Source organism: Vicia villosa, linkage group LG5 (assembly GCF_029867415.1).
Source record: "Vicia villosa cultivar HV-30 ecotype Madison, WI linkage group LG5, Vvil1.0, whole genome shotgun sequence".
Lineage (NCBI taxonomy): Eukaryota > Viridiplantae > Streptophyta > Magnoliopsida > Fabales > Fabaceae > Vicia > Vicia villosa.
The window spans coordinates 8,487,110-8,506,180 of record NC_081184.1 but is presented as its reverse complement, the minus strand read 5'-3'; the positions used below and the strand labels follow the sequence as shown (position 1 = coordinate 8,506,180).

General features: G+C 32.2%; 2 protein-coding genes across 2 annotated transcripts; both read left to right on the top strand.

Annotated features, from left to right (window-relative positions):
• The first annotated feature begins 5,698 nt into the window (after positions 1 to 5,698).
• On the top strand, positions 5,699 to 13,221 carry LOC131604131 (uncharacterized). Its single transcript, XM_058876619.1, has 4 exons — positions 5,699 to 5,866; positions 11,614 to 11,799; positions 11,846 to 12,616; positions 12,718 to 13,221. Exons 1-4 carry the CDS (start codon positions 5,699 to 5,701, stop codon positions 13,219 to 13,221), a joined length of 1,629 nt encoding a protein of 542 aa, XP_058732602.1.
• Positions 13,222 to 13,664: 443 nt separating this feature from the next.
• On the top strand, positions 13,665 to 14,303 carry LOC131604130 (uncharacterized). The gene has a single exon (XM_058876617.1). It carries the CDS (start codon positions 13,665 to 13,667, stop codon positions 14,301 to 14,303), a length of 639 nt encoding a protein of 212 aa, XP_058732600.1.
• The last annotated feature ends 4,768 nt before the right edge of the window (positions 14,304 to 19,071 follow it).

Here is a 19,071-nt window from a genome sequence, read left to right as displayed (position 1 = left end):
TCCAAAGGAGAAAAGCGTGGAAGACATTGCTCTATAAGGAGGCTCGAGTCTCACGTTTGAGACATAGATTTTGTGGGCAAGGTTTAGTATCTTTGTGTCAGGGTTTTGAGCCTTTGTAACTTGTATTCCAAGTTAATGTCATCATAAGGATTAATGTTGACTTTGTGCACCACCACTATATGTTTTAGTAATTTGGCATAGTTGTTAGTTTGTCTTAATTGAGTTGTAAATTTAACATTCAATAAGGTTGTTATTGAAGTTGATCATTTGGGATTAGTGATTGAAAGAAAGTGAAAAGGATTCTCATATTTAGGGGAGACCTAAATATAAAGTCACTAGGATTAGGAAGATGCATTAAACATATCGAGTTGGTGTTCATACAAGGCTAAGTGTATTAATTCGAAATAGTGAACTTCCTTTCTTTGGTAGAGTGCCCTAAAGACATAGGTGTGATTTTACAGAACCAGGTTACCAATATCTGGTGTTATTTATTGCTTTTATATTGACTTTGTATTGATGTCCATTTGTTTGTTAAATCTGGTTTAACTTTTTAGCCCAATTATTCTAACATCATGTCTAACATTTGTTCCTTCACAAACAAAATTTTAACTATTAATATATATATATATATATATATATATATATATATATATATATATATATATATATATATATATATATATATAAAATATGTTTGACCATTTTCCATGCTACTATTATTATTTTTAAATATTTTTCGTATCAAAACAATAATAAGAAGAAGAACTTTGTCTATTAATTATATTATTGAGTTTATAAAATATTTTGATTTTACATGTTTTAATAGTTATTTGTTTTAAATAATGTTATTTGATTTATGTTCCACTCTCAAATAAAAAAAATTAACATAGAGAAAAAGTTACAGGAATTCAGCGTTAACTGACTCAAAAGTAGGGTTGGCAATGAACCAAACTAACTCGAAAATAGTTCGGAATTCGATTCGAAAATTAAATCGTTGAACTAGGTTCATGAACCAAATGAGCTGAGTATGAGCTAAAAATTAAGTTCGTTAACTAAATGAGCTGAACTTGAACTATACATAGTTCGACTCGTTAGGTTCATGAGTCAACTAGATTATATATGAGGTAGATTATATTGTCTTTAAGAGTAGGTTTTAAGATTTGCTCTAAATCTTAGTATCATATTTTATTTTAATCTAACAGTTATAATTAATAATTTATATTCTCAAGTGAGAAAAATATTTCTACAAATGATTATAAAAATAAAATTAACATCGTATAAATTCCAATCTTATGACTTTTATTTCATTTCTATATTTTTATTTAAAAAGTATTAGTTTAAAATGTCAAATATATATATATATATATATATATATATATATATATATATATATATATATATATATATATATATATATATATATATATATATATATATATATATATAAAAAGTAGACTTTAAAAAATTACTTTCAAGTTTGTAAAATAAGCGAGTTGAACCTAACAAGAGTAATCTAACAGTTGAACCGAGATCTTCGTGAACTTCTAACAAGTCGAGTTTGAGATGAAAAACAGTTTGTGATAAACTCGAACTCGAACTCAAACTCGGCCAATTCTTAACGAGTCGAGTTTGAGCTGAAAAATAAGTTCGTCTTAAACTCGAACTCGAATTCGAACTCGGTCAATTCTTAACGAGTCAAACTGAGTTGAGGCGAGTTCGACTCGACTCGACTCATTTCCAGCCCTACTCAAAAGAAAACAATTCCTCGATTTGAATATTAATAGACAAAGTTTTTTAGAGTGGAACATAAATAAAATAACATTATTTAAATATTTAAATATTTTATATAATGTACAATATTTGAATATTAATTGACAAATTGAAGGAGTGACTCAGCCCACCATCTCACACAGATTAAGAAAAACGAATAATTGAAAGAGAGATAATACTAAATTTTCCCAATTTACCCTTTATTAATATTTTTATATAATTAATTTTATAGGAGTACAATTGTTTCTCAAATTCCAATATCAGTGCTGCCCTGTGCCGTGCTGAGTTGAACTTTCTCTTTACCATACTCCATCATTTTATATATACTAGCACTACAATGATTATTAAAACCACTCATCTTCATATCTTCGTACTATAACATCTCCAATGGTGCAACTTACATTTGAGTTCTTTATGGAACCCACTAAGTCACATCATATTAAAAGAATTTATTTAATTTTAACTTTAATAAAAATCTGATATGGGTCCCACAACTTTACCTCATAAATTGATTTGATTGGGTACTACAATTTTTTAGTTGTTGCATTGCAATGCAACTCTATTATGACATGACACATTTTTTAAATATTTAATTATTAAATTAATGGTATATGTAGAGAACTCAATAGAAGAAACTACTATTGGAGATGGTCTTAAAGCTACTACTAGCATTACTAATGAAAATCTTTTTTCTCTATATCATTGCCAAATATGCGGCAGCACTTGATTTCTATAAAATTAGTGCCATTTTTTGTTACTACAGGCGCCATTTTTTTTCTTTCAATATGCGCCATTATTTTTAATTTTCAATTTAAACTTTCCTCTAAAATAATCATATAAATATGAGTGGTTGTAGAACACATATCATATGCAAACTAAATTCTAAAAATGTCTATAAGAGAAATCGATTTAAATGAAAATATTATCAACTCAAATGAAAGCAATGAAGAAGGCAACGAAGAAAGACGACAATATTGCATATCCGATCTGAATGTTGATGTAGAAGAATTAGATGTTAAATCTAATCAATTTTCTTCTTCAAGAAGTCCTTTATCTTTTGACTTAAATGATGAACCATTCATGAAAAATGATATACAAATAGGAGAAATATTGCAACAATCAAATTTAAATAATTGTAAGTATAATTATATTATGAATTTTTATATATACACTTATATTTTTTTAATTTTTATTATAGTTACACTAACATAATTTTTATTATATTTATTTTATAACAGTTGATGGTTTATTTTCTCACAATTCTTCGTCTTATTATTTTTCTCAAGACTTCAACAATGAGATGGAAGAGATATTATCTGTGTCTAGTTCACATTTAGGTATGTATAAATATGATTATATTAGTCTAATTCATCTATGTTCATTGAGTTATTTACTTTTATGAAATTACTTGGTATGAAATAATTTCATATTATAAATTTTTTATTATTTTTAGAAGGAAATAGTGTCGATGACGTGATAAGTTCGCGAATTCTAGAAGCACCAACAAGAAAGAAAAAATTGTGTAATGCAAATAGAATGACAATATATAATATTCTATTGAGTAAGAGTGTTGAAGGAAAACTTATGAGAGGGGTGATTGATATGGTGGGATCACAATTTTCAGTTTCAAGAAGCATAATTAAGCGCATTTGGAGGCAAGGAAAAAATAGTGGTAGCCATGTTGATGTTGTCCCATAAGTTAACAAAAAATTGTGGTTGTAAGAGAATTCAAGTTGATTTTAATCGAATTCTTGATATTCCTTTGTGTCAAAGGACATCTATTAGATCTATTTCTTCTGTGAATATGAGCAAGAGCACTTTGCATAGATATTTAAAGTTGGGAGTTATACGAAGGTATTCAAATGCTATAAAACCTTTTTTGAAGGAAGAAAACAAAAGAGCTAGATTACAATTTTGTATATCAATGCTTGATGTTACAAGTTTGCCACATGAACCAACTTTTTCAACAATGTATAACATTGTTCATATAGATGAGAAGTGGTTTTATATGACAAAAAAGTCTGAGAATTATTATTTGCTACGAGATGAAGAAGAACCAATACGCACTTGTAAAAGTAAAATTTTTGATGAAAAAGTTATGTTCTTAGTTGTTATAGCTCGTCCAAGATTTGATGCAGAGGGGCATGAACTATTTTCTAGAAAAATTGGTGTATTTCTTTTGGTCACACATGAGCCCCCTAAAAGGAGTAGTATTAATAGAGTTGCGGGAACACTAGAAACAAAACCAATCACTTCGGTTAATAAACAAGTCATATGGTCATACTTGATTGAGAAGGTTTTACTTGCCATAAAGAAAAAATGGCCAAGAGAAGAAATAGGTTCTCCAATATATACTCAACAAGATAATGCAAGAACACACATTGACATAAATGATGGTGAGTTTTGTCGAGTAGCTTCAAGTGATGGATTTGATATTCGCTTGATGTGTCAACCAGCAAACTCTTCCGATTTAAATGTTTTAGATATTGGATTTTTTTTTAATTCTATTCAATCCTTACAACATAAGTAGTCTCCTAACTCTATTGATGAACTTGTGAAAGCAGTTGAAAAGTCATTTGAAGCATTTTCAACTATAAAGTCAAATCGATTTTTTTTTTTGCAGATGTGTATTATCAAAATCATGAAAACAAGAGGTTGTCATAAATACAAAATTCCACATTTGAATAAAGAAAGTTTGGAACGGCGAGAACAACTTCCCACTCAATTAAAATGTGATGCAACATTAGTTCAAAATGTACTTCAATATTTAATGTAATTTTATGAAATGTAATGCTAATTTTGATATTAATCCAAAGTTTACTTGTGTTATTAATTCTACTCCAACATTAGTTAAGTTAATTCTAATGCAATATTAGTGAATAAATATGGAGTATGTAGTGTAATGTTAAATGACTTTAAATTAAAAGTGGAAGTATTTGTTTTATGTATGCCATAAAAAAATGTAGAAATGTGAACCTAGAAAACTACAATAAGGTGCAATTCACGTGCTTCTAAAAAAAGGTTTTCATCATGAACAAGTGCAACCTATTTTGCCTAGGATTGTCATTAAGTGTATGTATGGTTAAAATTGAAAAAAAAATATTGAAATTTGAAAAGAGTCACTTATTTTGGGACACCCACTTATTCCAAATGGATCACTCATTATGGGACAGAGGGAGTAGTTTATAACTTATGATTGATAGATGATGACTGACTGTTGATAATTTATAATTGATGATTGATGACTTATAGTTGATAAGTTAATTGAAGTGTTTGGTAAAATTAACGGTTCAATTAACTGATAAATTAAAATAACATAAAAGACATTTAAAATATAATTATTTTATTTTCAATTAAAATAAAGGGTTTAATATACTTCACCCCTGCCAATAAAGCGAGTTTCGGTTTGGCCCCCTTAAATTTTTTTTTTACCAAACGCCCCTTATAAAACCCAAAACTTGGATTTACCAAACCCTTTTACCACATTTGCTGACCGGACTTTGACTTTGGATGATGTGGCAAAAGGGTTGTATAAATAATTATTTGAATGATATTTAACCACTAAAAGCTTTCATTTTCCATCACCACCACCACCACTTCCTCCATATCCACGATCCCTGCTTCCACCACAGCCACTTCCTCCAAAGTGTCAGATGGCTGATTAGAATCGTCGAGAGCAGGAATATATATGCACCTGTGTATCATGTGGTTGCCCTGCAGAAAATGGAATGCATGAAATTCCATTGTCTGGCTGCAATAAAAAGCTGAAAGGATTGTTGTCTACAATAACAATGTGAGAATACAGGTGTAAGGAACAAGTCCATCTACTTTCAGAGACAGTGATATAATTGCGGCTGGAGATTTATGTCAAATGTGTCTGATTTAGCTGTTGGTTCGTACAGATTCGGGGTTTGTCTGTGTTAGATGAATGGCTGCAGGAGTCTTCATGCAGGAGTCTGAAGAGTTTTTGTTGGCTTTACTCCGTGCATTGGATAATCTTCCTGTGAACCTTCACGCACTACAAACCTGTAATGTTGGAAAATCGGTTAATAATTTACGTAGCCACAAAAATTCTGAATACAAGGAAACAAACCTTGTTAGCGCATAGAAGTAATCAAGTACTACTTTCAAGTGCATATATGAGATCATAATGTACAAACCAATTAAATGAGTTGGTTGTATTGAAGTTTTTATTGTCAATAAACTGATGCAAGAATTTTGTTATTTCTGAATAAGTGTATTGCTTCCTTGCATGAAGACAGGCCCACCATCTGTATGATAATTTGCTACAAATTTCTGCAAACAGCAAATATGGCAAACCATTTTGTTACAAGCCCACCATTTTGTTATGAAAATGGGAAGCTTGTTTACTTTTCCTCTTAAATTTCTCCTAACTTAACAAAGAAAATATGATATAAAGTATTGGAAAAAAACCATTGATTGATCATCTTGGTCGATAAAAAGTATTGCAACTCAAAACAAAATTGCACAGTTTGACAAACCTACATAGCTACCTCTAAATCTCCTTCTTAAATAGCTACCTCTAAAATTGCATTCATGACACGACAGTTGCTGCTAAAGAAATAGAAGCAACATAATTGAAATTGGGAAGCTGAGAGAGAAAAATATGAACGAAACCAAAATTCAAAATCCAGCAGGACTGTTTGAGTTGTGTACAATTGTCTTCCATACTTTAGAACTCAGAAAGTCAGTACCACGTAACTTGCAACACATGTCTTACCGCTCCTTCAATAGCCAACACATTTACCGCTCCTGATCAAAAAATTGTAAGGGTTGCCAACACACTTACACGACAAGTCATAAACAACGATCTTGTCTTTCTGGATAACATCTGCAAAAGAAGAAACATGGTTAAGAGAGAATTCTATTTGAGCGGTCACTCCATTCTATAAGTATCAACAAATCTCTCAATGTTAGGCACAATGTCCTTAAGTATAAACTAGGGTTTTAAAGTGAGCTATAAGTTTTTGGCACTCTAGCTCATATTATTGTGGTGTGATTATATCTCTAACAAAGGCTTTCTAAAGTCTCTCAATATCCTTGATAATCGCATAAATCTCTACAAAGTTGACGTACATTTCTCTCTCGCGCTTGCCATCTTTGGCTATTTGACATCATTCAAAATACTTTCACGAGGTATGCATGCACTTAAAAACGGGAGCCCCTACGGACTAGGGATTGAGACAGAACGTCATTTTTGGGAAAGCTCCATATGAAGGACAATATGTTTATATAATAACCTATAAGATGGATCCTATGAAATTTCAAAGTTTATTCTACCCAAACCCTCATAAGGGTGTCTCTTAAAGGGTGTCATGAATAACACGTAAGGTCATTGACCATAAATGAGACTCCACCCTGACGTTAAGGCTAGCTTAATCCTAGGTGTACAATCTCAAAGGCCTCTCTTAAGCGGATCCTCTGTGTAAACTTAGTAAGACATTTGTCTTATAGGTCGTAAAAAGTCTTACCATGAGGAAATTTTTAAAGGTAAGGTCCCTTGAGTCATTGACCGATCCAAAGTTTCATCTTCAAGAGAGGCTAGACCTTCCAAAGACTATTCATTAAAACCATTCCATTATGAGCGAAGTTGTCACAAAAACTCATAGGGATGTTAAACCCCCTTGACCAATAGGCAACTCCTTATTTTTAAGATTATTCTCGGAAGTTCGAACATAAAACATCCCACACATTTTGATTCCCAAAGAAAAGACGTGTATATAAATGTAAATATAAGAAATAAAATATAACATAAATAAAAGCAGAAAAGTAAGAAATAAAAGAACACACAAAGCAAACACAAGACCCTAAGTTTAGAGGTTAGGCGAGACTCTCTGTAAGGGTAATCGCCAGCAGAGTCTCCAGCTGTCGCGGCTGGAAAAATCACAGAGTCGCCACCATCTTTTATTCATTCCTAAGGAACAAGAAAATGATGATGAAACCTAAAGGAGGGATAAGACGGTCATCACAACCGAATAAAGGGTTCTGGAGTCAGTTAGGTGAAGGGAGGGTATTAGGCACCCCTCATCTCCCTTGTACTCAAGAGGAACCTTTTATAGTCCTAGGGTTAAGAGTTTGTTTGCGTATTAATTAACTATTATTTACTTTTATTGTTTTATTTTATTTATTAAATAGAAGCGGTTTTTTATTATTATTGTACTCGCTAGGGTTTCAAAACCATATGCCTACGTATCCCCTAGTGAAATGGAGAAGTCAGAGTACCGTAGTTCGTAGGTGTTTGGTTAGTGTTTTTAGTTTTGAAAAAGGTTTGATCTTGAGTTAGAATTAGACGCATGGGGGCGTAGAAATTGATTTAGTTATCGCACGGAGCAAAGGCAAGTGATTCATCGCACGAAACGAAAAAAGAGAAAGGTTGAATGTGTTGAATGAATTTTAGATTGTGAATGATGTTTTTGTCTTTTTTGTTTGACTTTTAGTTAATGATTTATGTATAGGTCGAGAAAGTCTTTGTTTTGATTTTTAATTAATAAAAGAGTGAAAGTCCATTTTAGTCCCTCACAAAAACTACAGAGGTCAGATTACTCCCTGAGAAAAAAAAAGTCCCAGTTAAATCTCTTACAAAATTTAACTGAGTCATGTTAGTCCATCTACTAATATTTTGTTCAGACCAGTTTTTTTCTTACTTTTAAATCGTGACTGGACTGTCAGTGAAAACCTATTTTAGTCTCTCATAAAAAATGGAGAGTCCAAATTAGTCCCTGAGAAAAAATCACTATTTAATCCATTACAAAATTTAACTAAGCCACGTTAGTCCCTGTTTTAATATTTTTTTCAAATGATTTTTTCCAATTTTTAAATCGTGACTGGACTCTTATTTTGCGACTGTTGATTTGAAATTATTTGTGAAGGGATTGTAGATAAATCATTGTAATACCACAAAGTTCTTTTTTTTGTTGGGTTTATTATCAGGCTTATGGGTGGGTGACTACGATTTTTCTTGTTATGTATTCTTGTGTATTAGGTGTTGTTATTTTTTCAGTTGTTAATGATACTTTTGTAAATAATACTTGTGGCGAAAATAATACACATGATATGTTGGAAGAAAATTGGTTTATACCATATTCTTTAGGTTTTGATGATAATTGTAGATGTTTTTGATTGGCTGCATTTTATGGTAAAACATATTTCTCTGTTTATATGTCTTGACTGATGTCACGACATGCATGTGTAGTGTACTGCAGGATTTATAGGGTTAGGTAATACAAATTTTATTGGATGTCAAGCTGAATGTTGTGACATCAGATCTGACAGCATGAGCTGTTATGTTTTCTGTTATGTTTCCTTATTAATCTCAGGCTATATTTTAGGAAACTAACTATTGTGCTGATTGTATATCAGTAACAGAACGATCCGTGAGCTGATTTTTAGCACCCTGATATGTGAAAATTAGGTTAACTTGGTTAACCCTAATTTATGTTTGTTAGGCCCAGGGCCCAGACGCTGCCTATAAGAAGACTTCTAGTCCTACTTTCAGAGGCAGATATTTTACGTGAAGAATACTTTGTGTTGCACTATGTGCGTTAGGTTTTATTGGTCTCAGTGTTCTCTTGTGAGTCAAGCAATTGTCACTTTGATAATTGTATTGGAGTAGGGTGTGTTTGAGTTGTAATTTGCTGTGTCACTCTAAGCTTTTAAGCACGAGTGTTATGTTCCTTGATTGAAGCTTTTAGGCAAGATCAAGATTTGTTTGAAGTGTGTCTTCACTTTGAATTTATTTTTATCTGTCTGTAATCACTGCTGTGATTGAGGGGGAGTGAGTAGGAACTCAGGTCTAGCGTTAGATTGAAATTGCATTAGGTAGGTCTTAAGTGAGGGGTGTAAACTAGTAGTTTAGCTCCGAATTAATACTGCTTATAGTGGATTTCCTTCCTGGCTTGGTAGCCCCCAGAGTAGGTGTTGTTATACACCGAACTGGACAAACAATTTCCTGTGTTCCTTACTGTTATTGTTTATTTACTGCTTAATTTAATAATCTGTTCAGTAGTGGATGTCATAACATCTGATACGACATCGATCTTGTGTTACTAGAATTTTCAATAACAAAGTATTTAATGAACAATTATGTATACTAACATATGTTCAAGTGTGCAGGATCATATAAGTCAAAGAATTTGTCGGGCTCTAACTCTGATTGGAACATATGAAGAGAAGCTAGAGACTCAGATTATGAAAGATCAGAATTTGATGACTCAATTTTTTAATGATAAGCTTCCGATGTCTCACAACTAGGTAACCCAGCTTCTGGTAGAAACTCAGACTCTGAAGACCATGTGCGAAGGAACTTAACTTCTGACCCGTACTCAATTTCTAAAAGTAGGTCTATCTTGTCAAGTCGAGTCACGGTTTAAAAATAGAAAAATATTGTTTGAAACAAGTATTAAAAGAGGGACTAACATGGCTCAGTTATATTTTTTAAGGGATTAAATAGAGACTTTTTTCTTAGGGACTAATTTGGACTCTTTCTTTTTTTGTGAGGGACTAAAATGAGTCTTCATTGACAGTTTAGTCACGGTTCAAAAATAAGAAAAAAACGATTTGGAAAAAATATTAGTAGAGGGACTAACATGACTCGGTTAAATTTTATAAAAGATTTAATACAGATTTTTTTTTCAGAGACTAATATGACCTCTGCAGTTTTTGTGAGAGACTAAAATGAACATTCACTTTAAAAAAAAATGACTCTAGGCTGCTATAATGGTCTACTCCTAGGGTCGGCCCCGTAGATGTGTTTAGGTAGCAGTAAGTTCTTGAGTCAGAAATGAAATGTGTTCGTTTCATACTACATCCTTTTATTATTAATCATAATGCTCCTTCATGCGTATTGTTCAAGTCAATTTTGTATAGAATGAGTGATACCATAGTTCATAATTGAAAGGTAAGTGTCTAAGTGTATGGCATAAGTTTAGCATTTTGTTCTAAATTTGTTTTTCTTTTGGTGTTGTGTACAAAAGTTTTTCTAATTATTTGAGGGTTGCAAAATTGGAATTCTTTGACAGGTAAATTTCCTTATGGAACCAATCGAGTGTTCACATTTTTTGTTTGACTGCCGTGTGATGTAATGGTAGAGCCATAGAGGATTTTGATGATTCAAAACGTCTATAATGTAAGATATTATTATCATATAATATTAGAAATTGAAAATGTTGGTGTGAGGAGTTTATCTTACGATGTAACCACAACTCCATGGGAATATATTGGATGAGCTAAGCTATGCAATTATAAGACAATGTTTGAAAAAAAAAGTAGAATATTTATATTTATACACTAACATATGTAAGATTAATAGTGCTTTCTTACTTAAAAAATTCTTCAATTAGTTCAATTTGAAAGTTATTTTGCAAGTATTTTACGGGGAAGAGTAGTAAGGAAAAAGACATTGAATGCTTACTGCCAAAAATTGAATGTTTTGCTAAATTCCTTTAATACAACTTCTTTTTTTAAAATTTAATCTTTCATGCCAAATATTGAATGTTTACTAAGAATGTTTTACTTAAGTTTGTTTCTGGGTTAAGTTGATTGGTCGTTTCAGAGAGAAGGTAAAATTGTAATGGTGATTAAAAATTAAGGGTATAGATATTTATAACTTTATAATTTGTTATATACAATTATTTAACCAAAATATTTATGGTTAAAATGATAATATGATTAAAATTTAAAAAATGACTAAGAAGTTAATATCAAAGAGATCGTCAAGCTAAGGGAGGTCCGAATTAGGTTTTATCCCTTATCCCTCCTCATCGTGACTGCAACATCTTTAATAGTTCCAGCGACTTTATCGAATCTCCTAATTTTGCATCTCAGCCTGTTGAATCTGATATTGTTAGATGCAACATTAGGACTCTCTCCAATTTTGGCAGCAGTAGTAATGTTAGGTTGAATTCAAAAATGGATAAGTTAGGGGTTATTCAGGTTCACAATGGGAAATTTGCTCAGAATAATTCACTGGATGTTTTGTCTAGGGGAGTTAAAGGTAATGAAGGAAGGAAGGTGCCTCTAAATTGTTTTAAATGATAGTTGTAAGCTTTAACATTAGGGGGGTGGTAGCCTTATTAAAAGAAAAAAGATTAGAAGTCTGATAACAAAAAGAAGGGCTGATTTCTTTCTTATACAAGAAACGAAATTGAAAGATATTAATGAGGCGATGGTTAGAAGTTTGTGGGGGGAGGATGATATGGATTTTTCTTTTTCAGCTTCGGAAGGATTATTAGGTGGATTACTATCCATTTGGAGAACTCAAACAGTTACTGTCTTGGCTAGTTTTTCTGGACCGGGGTTCCTTGGATCAAAATTTTTGTGGAAAGGAGATTATTTCTATGTTTTTAATGTTTACTCTGCTTGTGCTTTGCCTCTAAAGCGTATTTTATGGACCCAGTTGATTGATCTGAAAAACAAATATCAAGACAGAGAACGGATAATAGCGGGAGATTTTAATGCGGTAAAAAAGAGGAGCGAGAGATGTGGCCTTTCTTCTAGGAGTTGCAATGTTGAATGGAGAGAGTTTTCGGATTTCATTGATGAAACCGGGCTTGTAGACGTGCCTTGCAAAGGCAAGAGGTTCTCTTGGTTTAGTGGGGATGGAAAATCGAAGAGCAGAATCGATAGATTTCTTATTTCCAAGAATATTATCTTGTCTTGGGGGGTGGTAGGACAATGGATAGGCATGAGAGATGTTTCCGATCATTACCCGGTGTGGTTGATGGTTGACAAAGAAGATTGGGGTCCAAAACCGTTCAAGTTCAATAATGAATGGTTTAATGACAAGAGCTTCTATGACTTTGTTAAGAAGGAGTGGGAGGGGCTTATCGTTCATGGGAGGGGAGATTTTGTTTTGAAGGAGAAATTTCGCTTAATTAAAGAGAGATTGAAGTGGTGGGAAAAAATGTTTTTGGGAAGATATACTTGTAGATAGAGGAGAATGTGAAGGAGCTAAATGAAGGGGACGATAGGGATGTTTGGGAGGAAGATATTCATCTTAATAAAGTCAAGGCCTCTAAGAACATTTGGTTCAATCTTAAACTCAAGGAGAACATGTTGATTCAAAAAAGTAGGTTGAAGTGGCTAGATGATGGGGATGTTAATAGTAGATTCTTCCATAACGCGGCGAAGGAGAGGAGGCGTAGGAACTGTATTTGCTTGATAGATTCTAATGAAGGGGTCGTTTCTTCGGTTAATGAGGTAAGGGAAATGGTGAAGACTCATTTTGAATGCAAATTTAAGGAGGATTGTTTTGAAAGACCTTTGTTGGATGGTATTGATTTTAAATCTTTGAGTGTCAACCAATCTTGTTCAATAGAGGATCCTTTTTCGATAGAGGAAATAAAGGCGGCGATTTGGAGTTGTGATGGCACTAAAAGTATGGGGCCGGATGGTATTTCGCTTCTTTTTATCAAGAAATGTTGGCCTTTTTAAAAAGAAGATGTTCTTACTTGTTTTAATAGCTTTTTCTGCGGAACGGTTTTGTCCAAATGTATAACATCTTCTTTCATTGCTCTAATTCCAAAGAGTAGCAATCCTTTAGTTTTAGATGACTACCGACCCATTTGCCTTGTGGGGAGTATTTACAAAATTGTGGCTAAAGTCTTGGCTTGTAGGATCAAGAAAGTCTTACCTCACATCATTTCTAATTGTCAAAGTGCATTTGTTCCGGGGAGACAAATGATGGATGGAGTGTTAATTGCTAACGAGTTAGTTGACTTTGCTAGTAAGGAAGGAAAAGAATGCCTTCTTTTTAAAGTCGATTTTGAAAAAGCGTATGACAAAGTAAGTTGGAATTTCCTTAGGTACAAGATGAGAAGGTTGGGATTCGGAATTTGTGGATGAGGTGGATGGAAGCGCTTGTTTTCTCTAGCAAGATGTCGGTGATAGTTAACGGTAGTCCAACGAAGGAATTCTTGGTGGAAAGGGGTCTTCGCCAAGGAGACCCTATCTCTCTATTCCTTTTTGTTATAGTGGCGGAAGGTTTAAAGGCTTTGGTTGGAAGAGTGGTCGCTAATGGGGATTTTGTAGGGTTTAATGTGAATGGAAAATGTTTCATTGATATTCTCCAATTTACTGATGATACGCTTTTAATAGGCGACGGGAGTTGGAAACATCTTTGGGCCATTGTCTCGGGCCTTAGGATTAACTATCATAAGAGCAAATTGATTGGGGTCAATATTAATCCGCACTTCATGGGAGTGGCTACTAATTTCCTTAATTGTAGGCCGAAGGAGAAGAAGTTGAAATTTCTCGGTATTCTTATTGGTTCAAACCCAAGAAGAATCTCTTCATGGAAACCTCTTTTGGACAATGTTAGGAGGAAATTCAGTTTTTGGAAAGGGCGGTGGCTTAGTTTCGGAGAGAGGATCACTCTTATAAAATCGATTTTAAGTAGCTTGGCAATCTTCACCCTTTCTTTCTACAAAGCTCCAAAGAAAGTGATAGCGGAGATAAATAGAATGCAAAGTAACTTTTTATGTGGAGGGGTAGAAGAAAAAAGGAATTTGCATTGAGTTAAATGGAACGCCTTGTGCCTTCCGGTGGAGAAAGGCAGTCTTGGCTTTAGAAGTTTGGACCAATTTCATAAAGCGCTTCTTTTGAAGTGGCATTGGAGGATTTATGGAGCATCTAAAGATTTATGGTATAGAATGCTTAAAGCTCGATATGAGGATGTGAATCTTAGGTTGTGTTGTGACAATTCAAGCGTTAAGAAGGGAAGGAGGACATCGGTGTCGTGGGCGGATTTAATCTCTTTGGGGAAAGATCTACCGGAGAATTTTTTCACTAACAATTTTCTTTTTCAGGTTGGAGATGGGCACACTATATCTTTTTGGAAATCCCATTGGTTGGATGGTGGTCCTTTAAAGGACCGCTTCGCGAATATTTTCAATTGCTCTTTGTTGCAAGACGTTTCAATTGGCACCATGGGAGGGTGGATTGATGGGGAGTGGTTTTGGGGAGATTTAGGCATTCCTGCAAACCATGTTTACGAACATTATGCTGGGCCGAATGCTGCCATGGAGTCGGCCACTGTTTCTGGACCTTTTGTTGGGGCTGTTTCCGCCAACACTGCCACTGCTCTGGCCGCCAGCACTGCCTCTGTTCTAGCTACGACTACCGGTACAACTGCCCGCGCTCAGCAGCTTCACAGCATCCATTCTGTGCTATCCGCGGCTGGGCTGACTGATTTAAAGCCGGATGCTGCTGTTTGGAATCTAGAACCGGACGGAATTTACAAAGTTGCTTCATGCTATCTTTTTCTTTGCAGCTTTTTTGTTCCTTTTGGTCCGGCTAATCGGTTCGATTAGGCCTTTAACGATATTTGAAAGGTAGACGTTCCTTTGAAAGTGAAGTCTTTTGGTTGGAGGTGCTTCATCAACAAAGTTCCCACAAAGGATTCTCTTTGGCGTAAAGGTATTTTTACTAATACATCGAACCTTGATTGTGTTTTTTGTGCCAATTGCAATGAATCTCTTCTTCACTCTTTCCTATCTTGTCGGAATGCCGGTATTGTTTGGAGGGAAATGGCCGAGTGGATTGGGTTACCCTTTAATATATCGGTGTAGATTTCAAAGAAAGTTTTTTTGTCTTGGAGCTCCTTTTGTCGTGCGAAGAAAGTCAAAAGTGGTAAAGTTGGTACCGTTTGGCTAGCTATTTTATGGAGCCTTTGGTTGCGAAGGAACGACATTGTTTTCAACAACGGCTCGTGGAATTCGCGGGATGTCGTTTGGAGTTGTAAAACGCTCGTTTGGAGGTGGTCGTTCATCGGGAAAATTACTCATTCCAATTATAACTTCTATGAGTTTAGCAATAACCCATTGTTTTACTTAGGTTTCAATCGGTTTGTAATTTTCTTGTTCGGCTATCTTGTGGGATGTAATCTCGACTCTTTGATGCTTTAATATAATTTCTTGCTTTAAAAAAAAATTGATTAGTTGAAGTGAATTTAACGGATTTAAAAGTCATAGTAATATAGTTTGAACATATTTTGACTTTGTAAAGTTTATGATCATGTTTTATTTGGTTTTGATATTCAATAACATAAAAGTTATCGATCAATATTAAACTACAGCTATCAATTATAGAAATGTGTTTTTCCATTGTCTATGTAAATAATAAACACACAAAAATTTTACTACATCGCAATACTTAATAATAACAGAAACAACGGAAACATAACGGAAACATAAACAAAAATGTGTTTTTCTATTATCTATATAATTAATACACAAAAAAAAATTTCACTGAATCACAATACTTAATTATAAGGGGAACATAAAGTTAGTTATTAATATTTTTGTAACTAATACCAAAACAAAAAAAAATCATATCCGAAAAATATAATGTTAGCTTAAAAAGGATTATATATACAAAAAATATAGGCTTCAATTTATTATCTTTCTTAAAAATAATAATTCTTTTAGTAAAATAATTAACTTTTATTTATTTATTTCATTTTTAATATATTTTGAAAACAAATGTGCATATCATATTAGTAGCTATGCGTATCCCATTAGTTTGAGAAAGAAGTAACAAAACAATTGAAAAATAAAAGAACTGAAAACTGTTATTATCAATTATTGGAACTTCATTTAAAATATAACATAGTCAATATATTTAAAGACAGATATGTAGTATATTTAAGACGATAAAAATACACACACACATATATATATATATATATATATATATATATATATATATATATATATATATATATATATATATATATATATATATATATATATATATATATATATATATAATTCAATTTTCAGTTGTCACATTGTTAGAATATAATAGATTTTACTATATACAATTTTTGTTAATGGTATTTAATCATTTTTATTTAGGGATTAAAGAATTGTTTTATCTTTAAAAATAGTTTATTTTTTTATATTTTTAAAAATTATTTTTATAAAATTACTTTTAAAATATTAAAAAAAATTAAATTCTTTTTTATAAATAAAATGATTAAGTTTGATAGATTGTAACTTAAAAAAAAATATTATTAAATATTAAAATATACTCAAAATCAAATAATTTTTTATAAAAAGTATTTAAAATAACTTTTAAAGTTTTTAATATTCAGAAAAAGTTATAATAAAATAATGAAATTCTAAAAAAAATTTAAAAATTAATTTTTTTTAATAACATTATAAAAATTATTTTAAAAATTGAAACAAATTGTCTATAAAATAATATTGTGTAATGTGTAGAACTAGACAGTATGTTAAAAAATGTTACATATTTTATTTTATTGTACTTGTCTTAAAGCGAATGTTTAAATGATTTTCAACTTATCAAGACTATCCATTATAATTGGATGGATACTATCTCTTTTATTTGTCCTTTAACATTCACTTTTTTACACAAACAAAAGAACTAAACAATGACTAAATTGTAATCAACAAATTTCCCACTAAATTCATGAGCAATTTTCAACTAACTACCCATTATAATTGGATCGATACTAACTCCCTTACTTGTCCTTTAACATCTACTTTTTTACACTAACAAAAGGACTAAGTTATAACCAACAAATGCTTCCGTAAATTCATGAGCAATTTTCAACTAACTATCCTTCACAATGGGATGAATACTAACTCTCTTATTAACTAACAAAAGGTCTAAATTGTAATCAACAAATTTCTCAGTTAACTCATAAGCAATTTTGACCTAATATCCTATACCAATTGACATGTGTCATATTTCAAAATTCCCCTTCAAATAAAATCAATTTACTACTTGGTTTTCTCATTTCACACTTTCAATGTCTGGTTCCAAAATAACTTTCAACCTTCTATCTTTGCTTCCTTTTCCTATAAATTTATACACATGCTCTATTTTTCCCTCATTAGTTCTTCTTTCATTCATGTTTTCTTCTACATTTCATGCATTCTTCTTCTTTCACGACAACATTTCATGCATTCTATTTTGGGAACAACTTCTCTACCCATCACAAAAAGTTGGGTAGTGTACCTTCCACCAATCACATTACACGATTTAGTTTTATCTTATTTAATTAATTATTAAATAGTATATTTTTTGGTTATTTCCAAAACATTTTACATTGAATGTAACTTTACCCAACTTTTTGAGTTGGGTAAATAAGAATTCACCTTCTATTTTTTATTTTTTTCATCTATTTTATTTTGCATTCATTGTGTTTTTATGTTTATGACTTGCCTTTTTTCTGTTATGTTGTTCAACATCAGTTTCGGTTTATCAATGTAAGATTTTCAATAATGACTTTAACGATTCTTGGTTTTTTTGGCTTTTAATGCCGTTTATGTCAAGCTTCATGATTTTACAATTTATCAATGCCTGATTTTCGTTAAGAAACTATAGAAGTTCCAAGCTTTCTGCTTCTTTTGTCATATTTGTGATAACATTTTCCGCATGAAATATATTTTGATTTGCAGTTAAATTTACATGTCATAGACTTTGCATATACTCTATTTTCTCTAATGATTCTCATTTGCATTTCATATATTTTGCATTTATAGTTCATGAAATGTATTTTAATTTGCGGTTAAAATATGTATTTTGATTTTGCTTTCTCTAATGATTTTCATTTACTTTGCATATACTTTGTTTTGGGTTTAACTTTATCACTTTATGATATACTTTGTTAAGGATTTTGATTTCTCTAATCATTTTCATAAACTTTATGCATATACTTTGTTTTGAGTTTATGTTCATCACTTTATGCATATATCACTTAATGATATAACCATTCCGGTTACAACACATATTTTGATTACATGTATTTTTATATAACCATTATTCTTGTCAAGCTTTTTGTATCCATGTCTCGTTTTTGCCTGATTCTATCTCATGTTTTTGTTTGTCCTGGTATGCTATAAAATCTCAGTGGAATCCGTTCGGGTTAATGAAAATTTCCCCTCACTACTCGACAAAACTCCAAAGCATTACTCTAAATAAAGAAACTTTTTAAGGCTCGTGCCTCCTTTTCTAAGAATGACCCTACATCTAACTCTCCTTATGATCCTGTTTTATCTCGTGATACCCTCTTTTTTCTATTATTGATGTCTCTTCTGACAAGAAATATACATATGACTCTAACTCTACTCATAATAAGATTGTATTCGATGATGCCCTCTCCGAGACCCATGTAGTTGTACCTGGTGCATCTCGTGTGGCTAAGGTTGTTAAGGTTGTTGGTCGGAAGCCATATGCGTCTGGTCAATCTAAGGTTGGTAAGGTTGTTGGTGAAAGACATATGTTCCTAAGGTTTCTAAAGTGTGAGAAGACCAG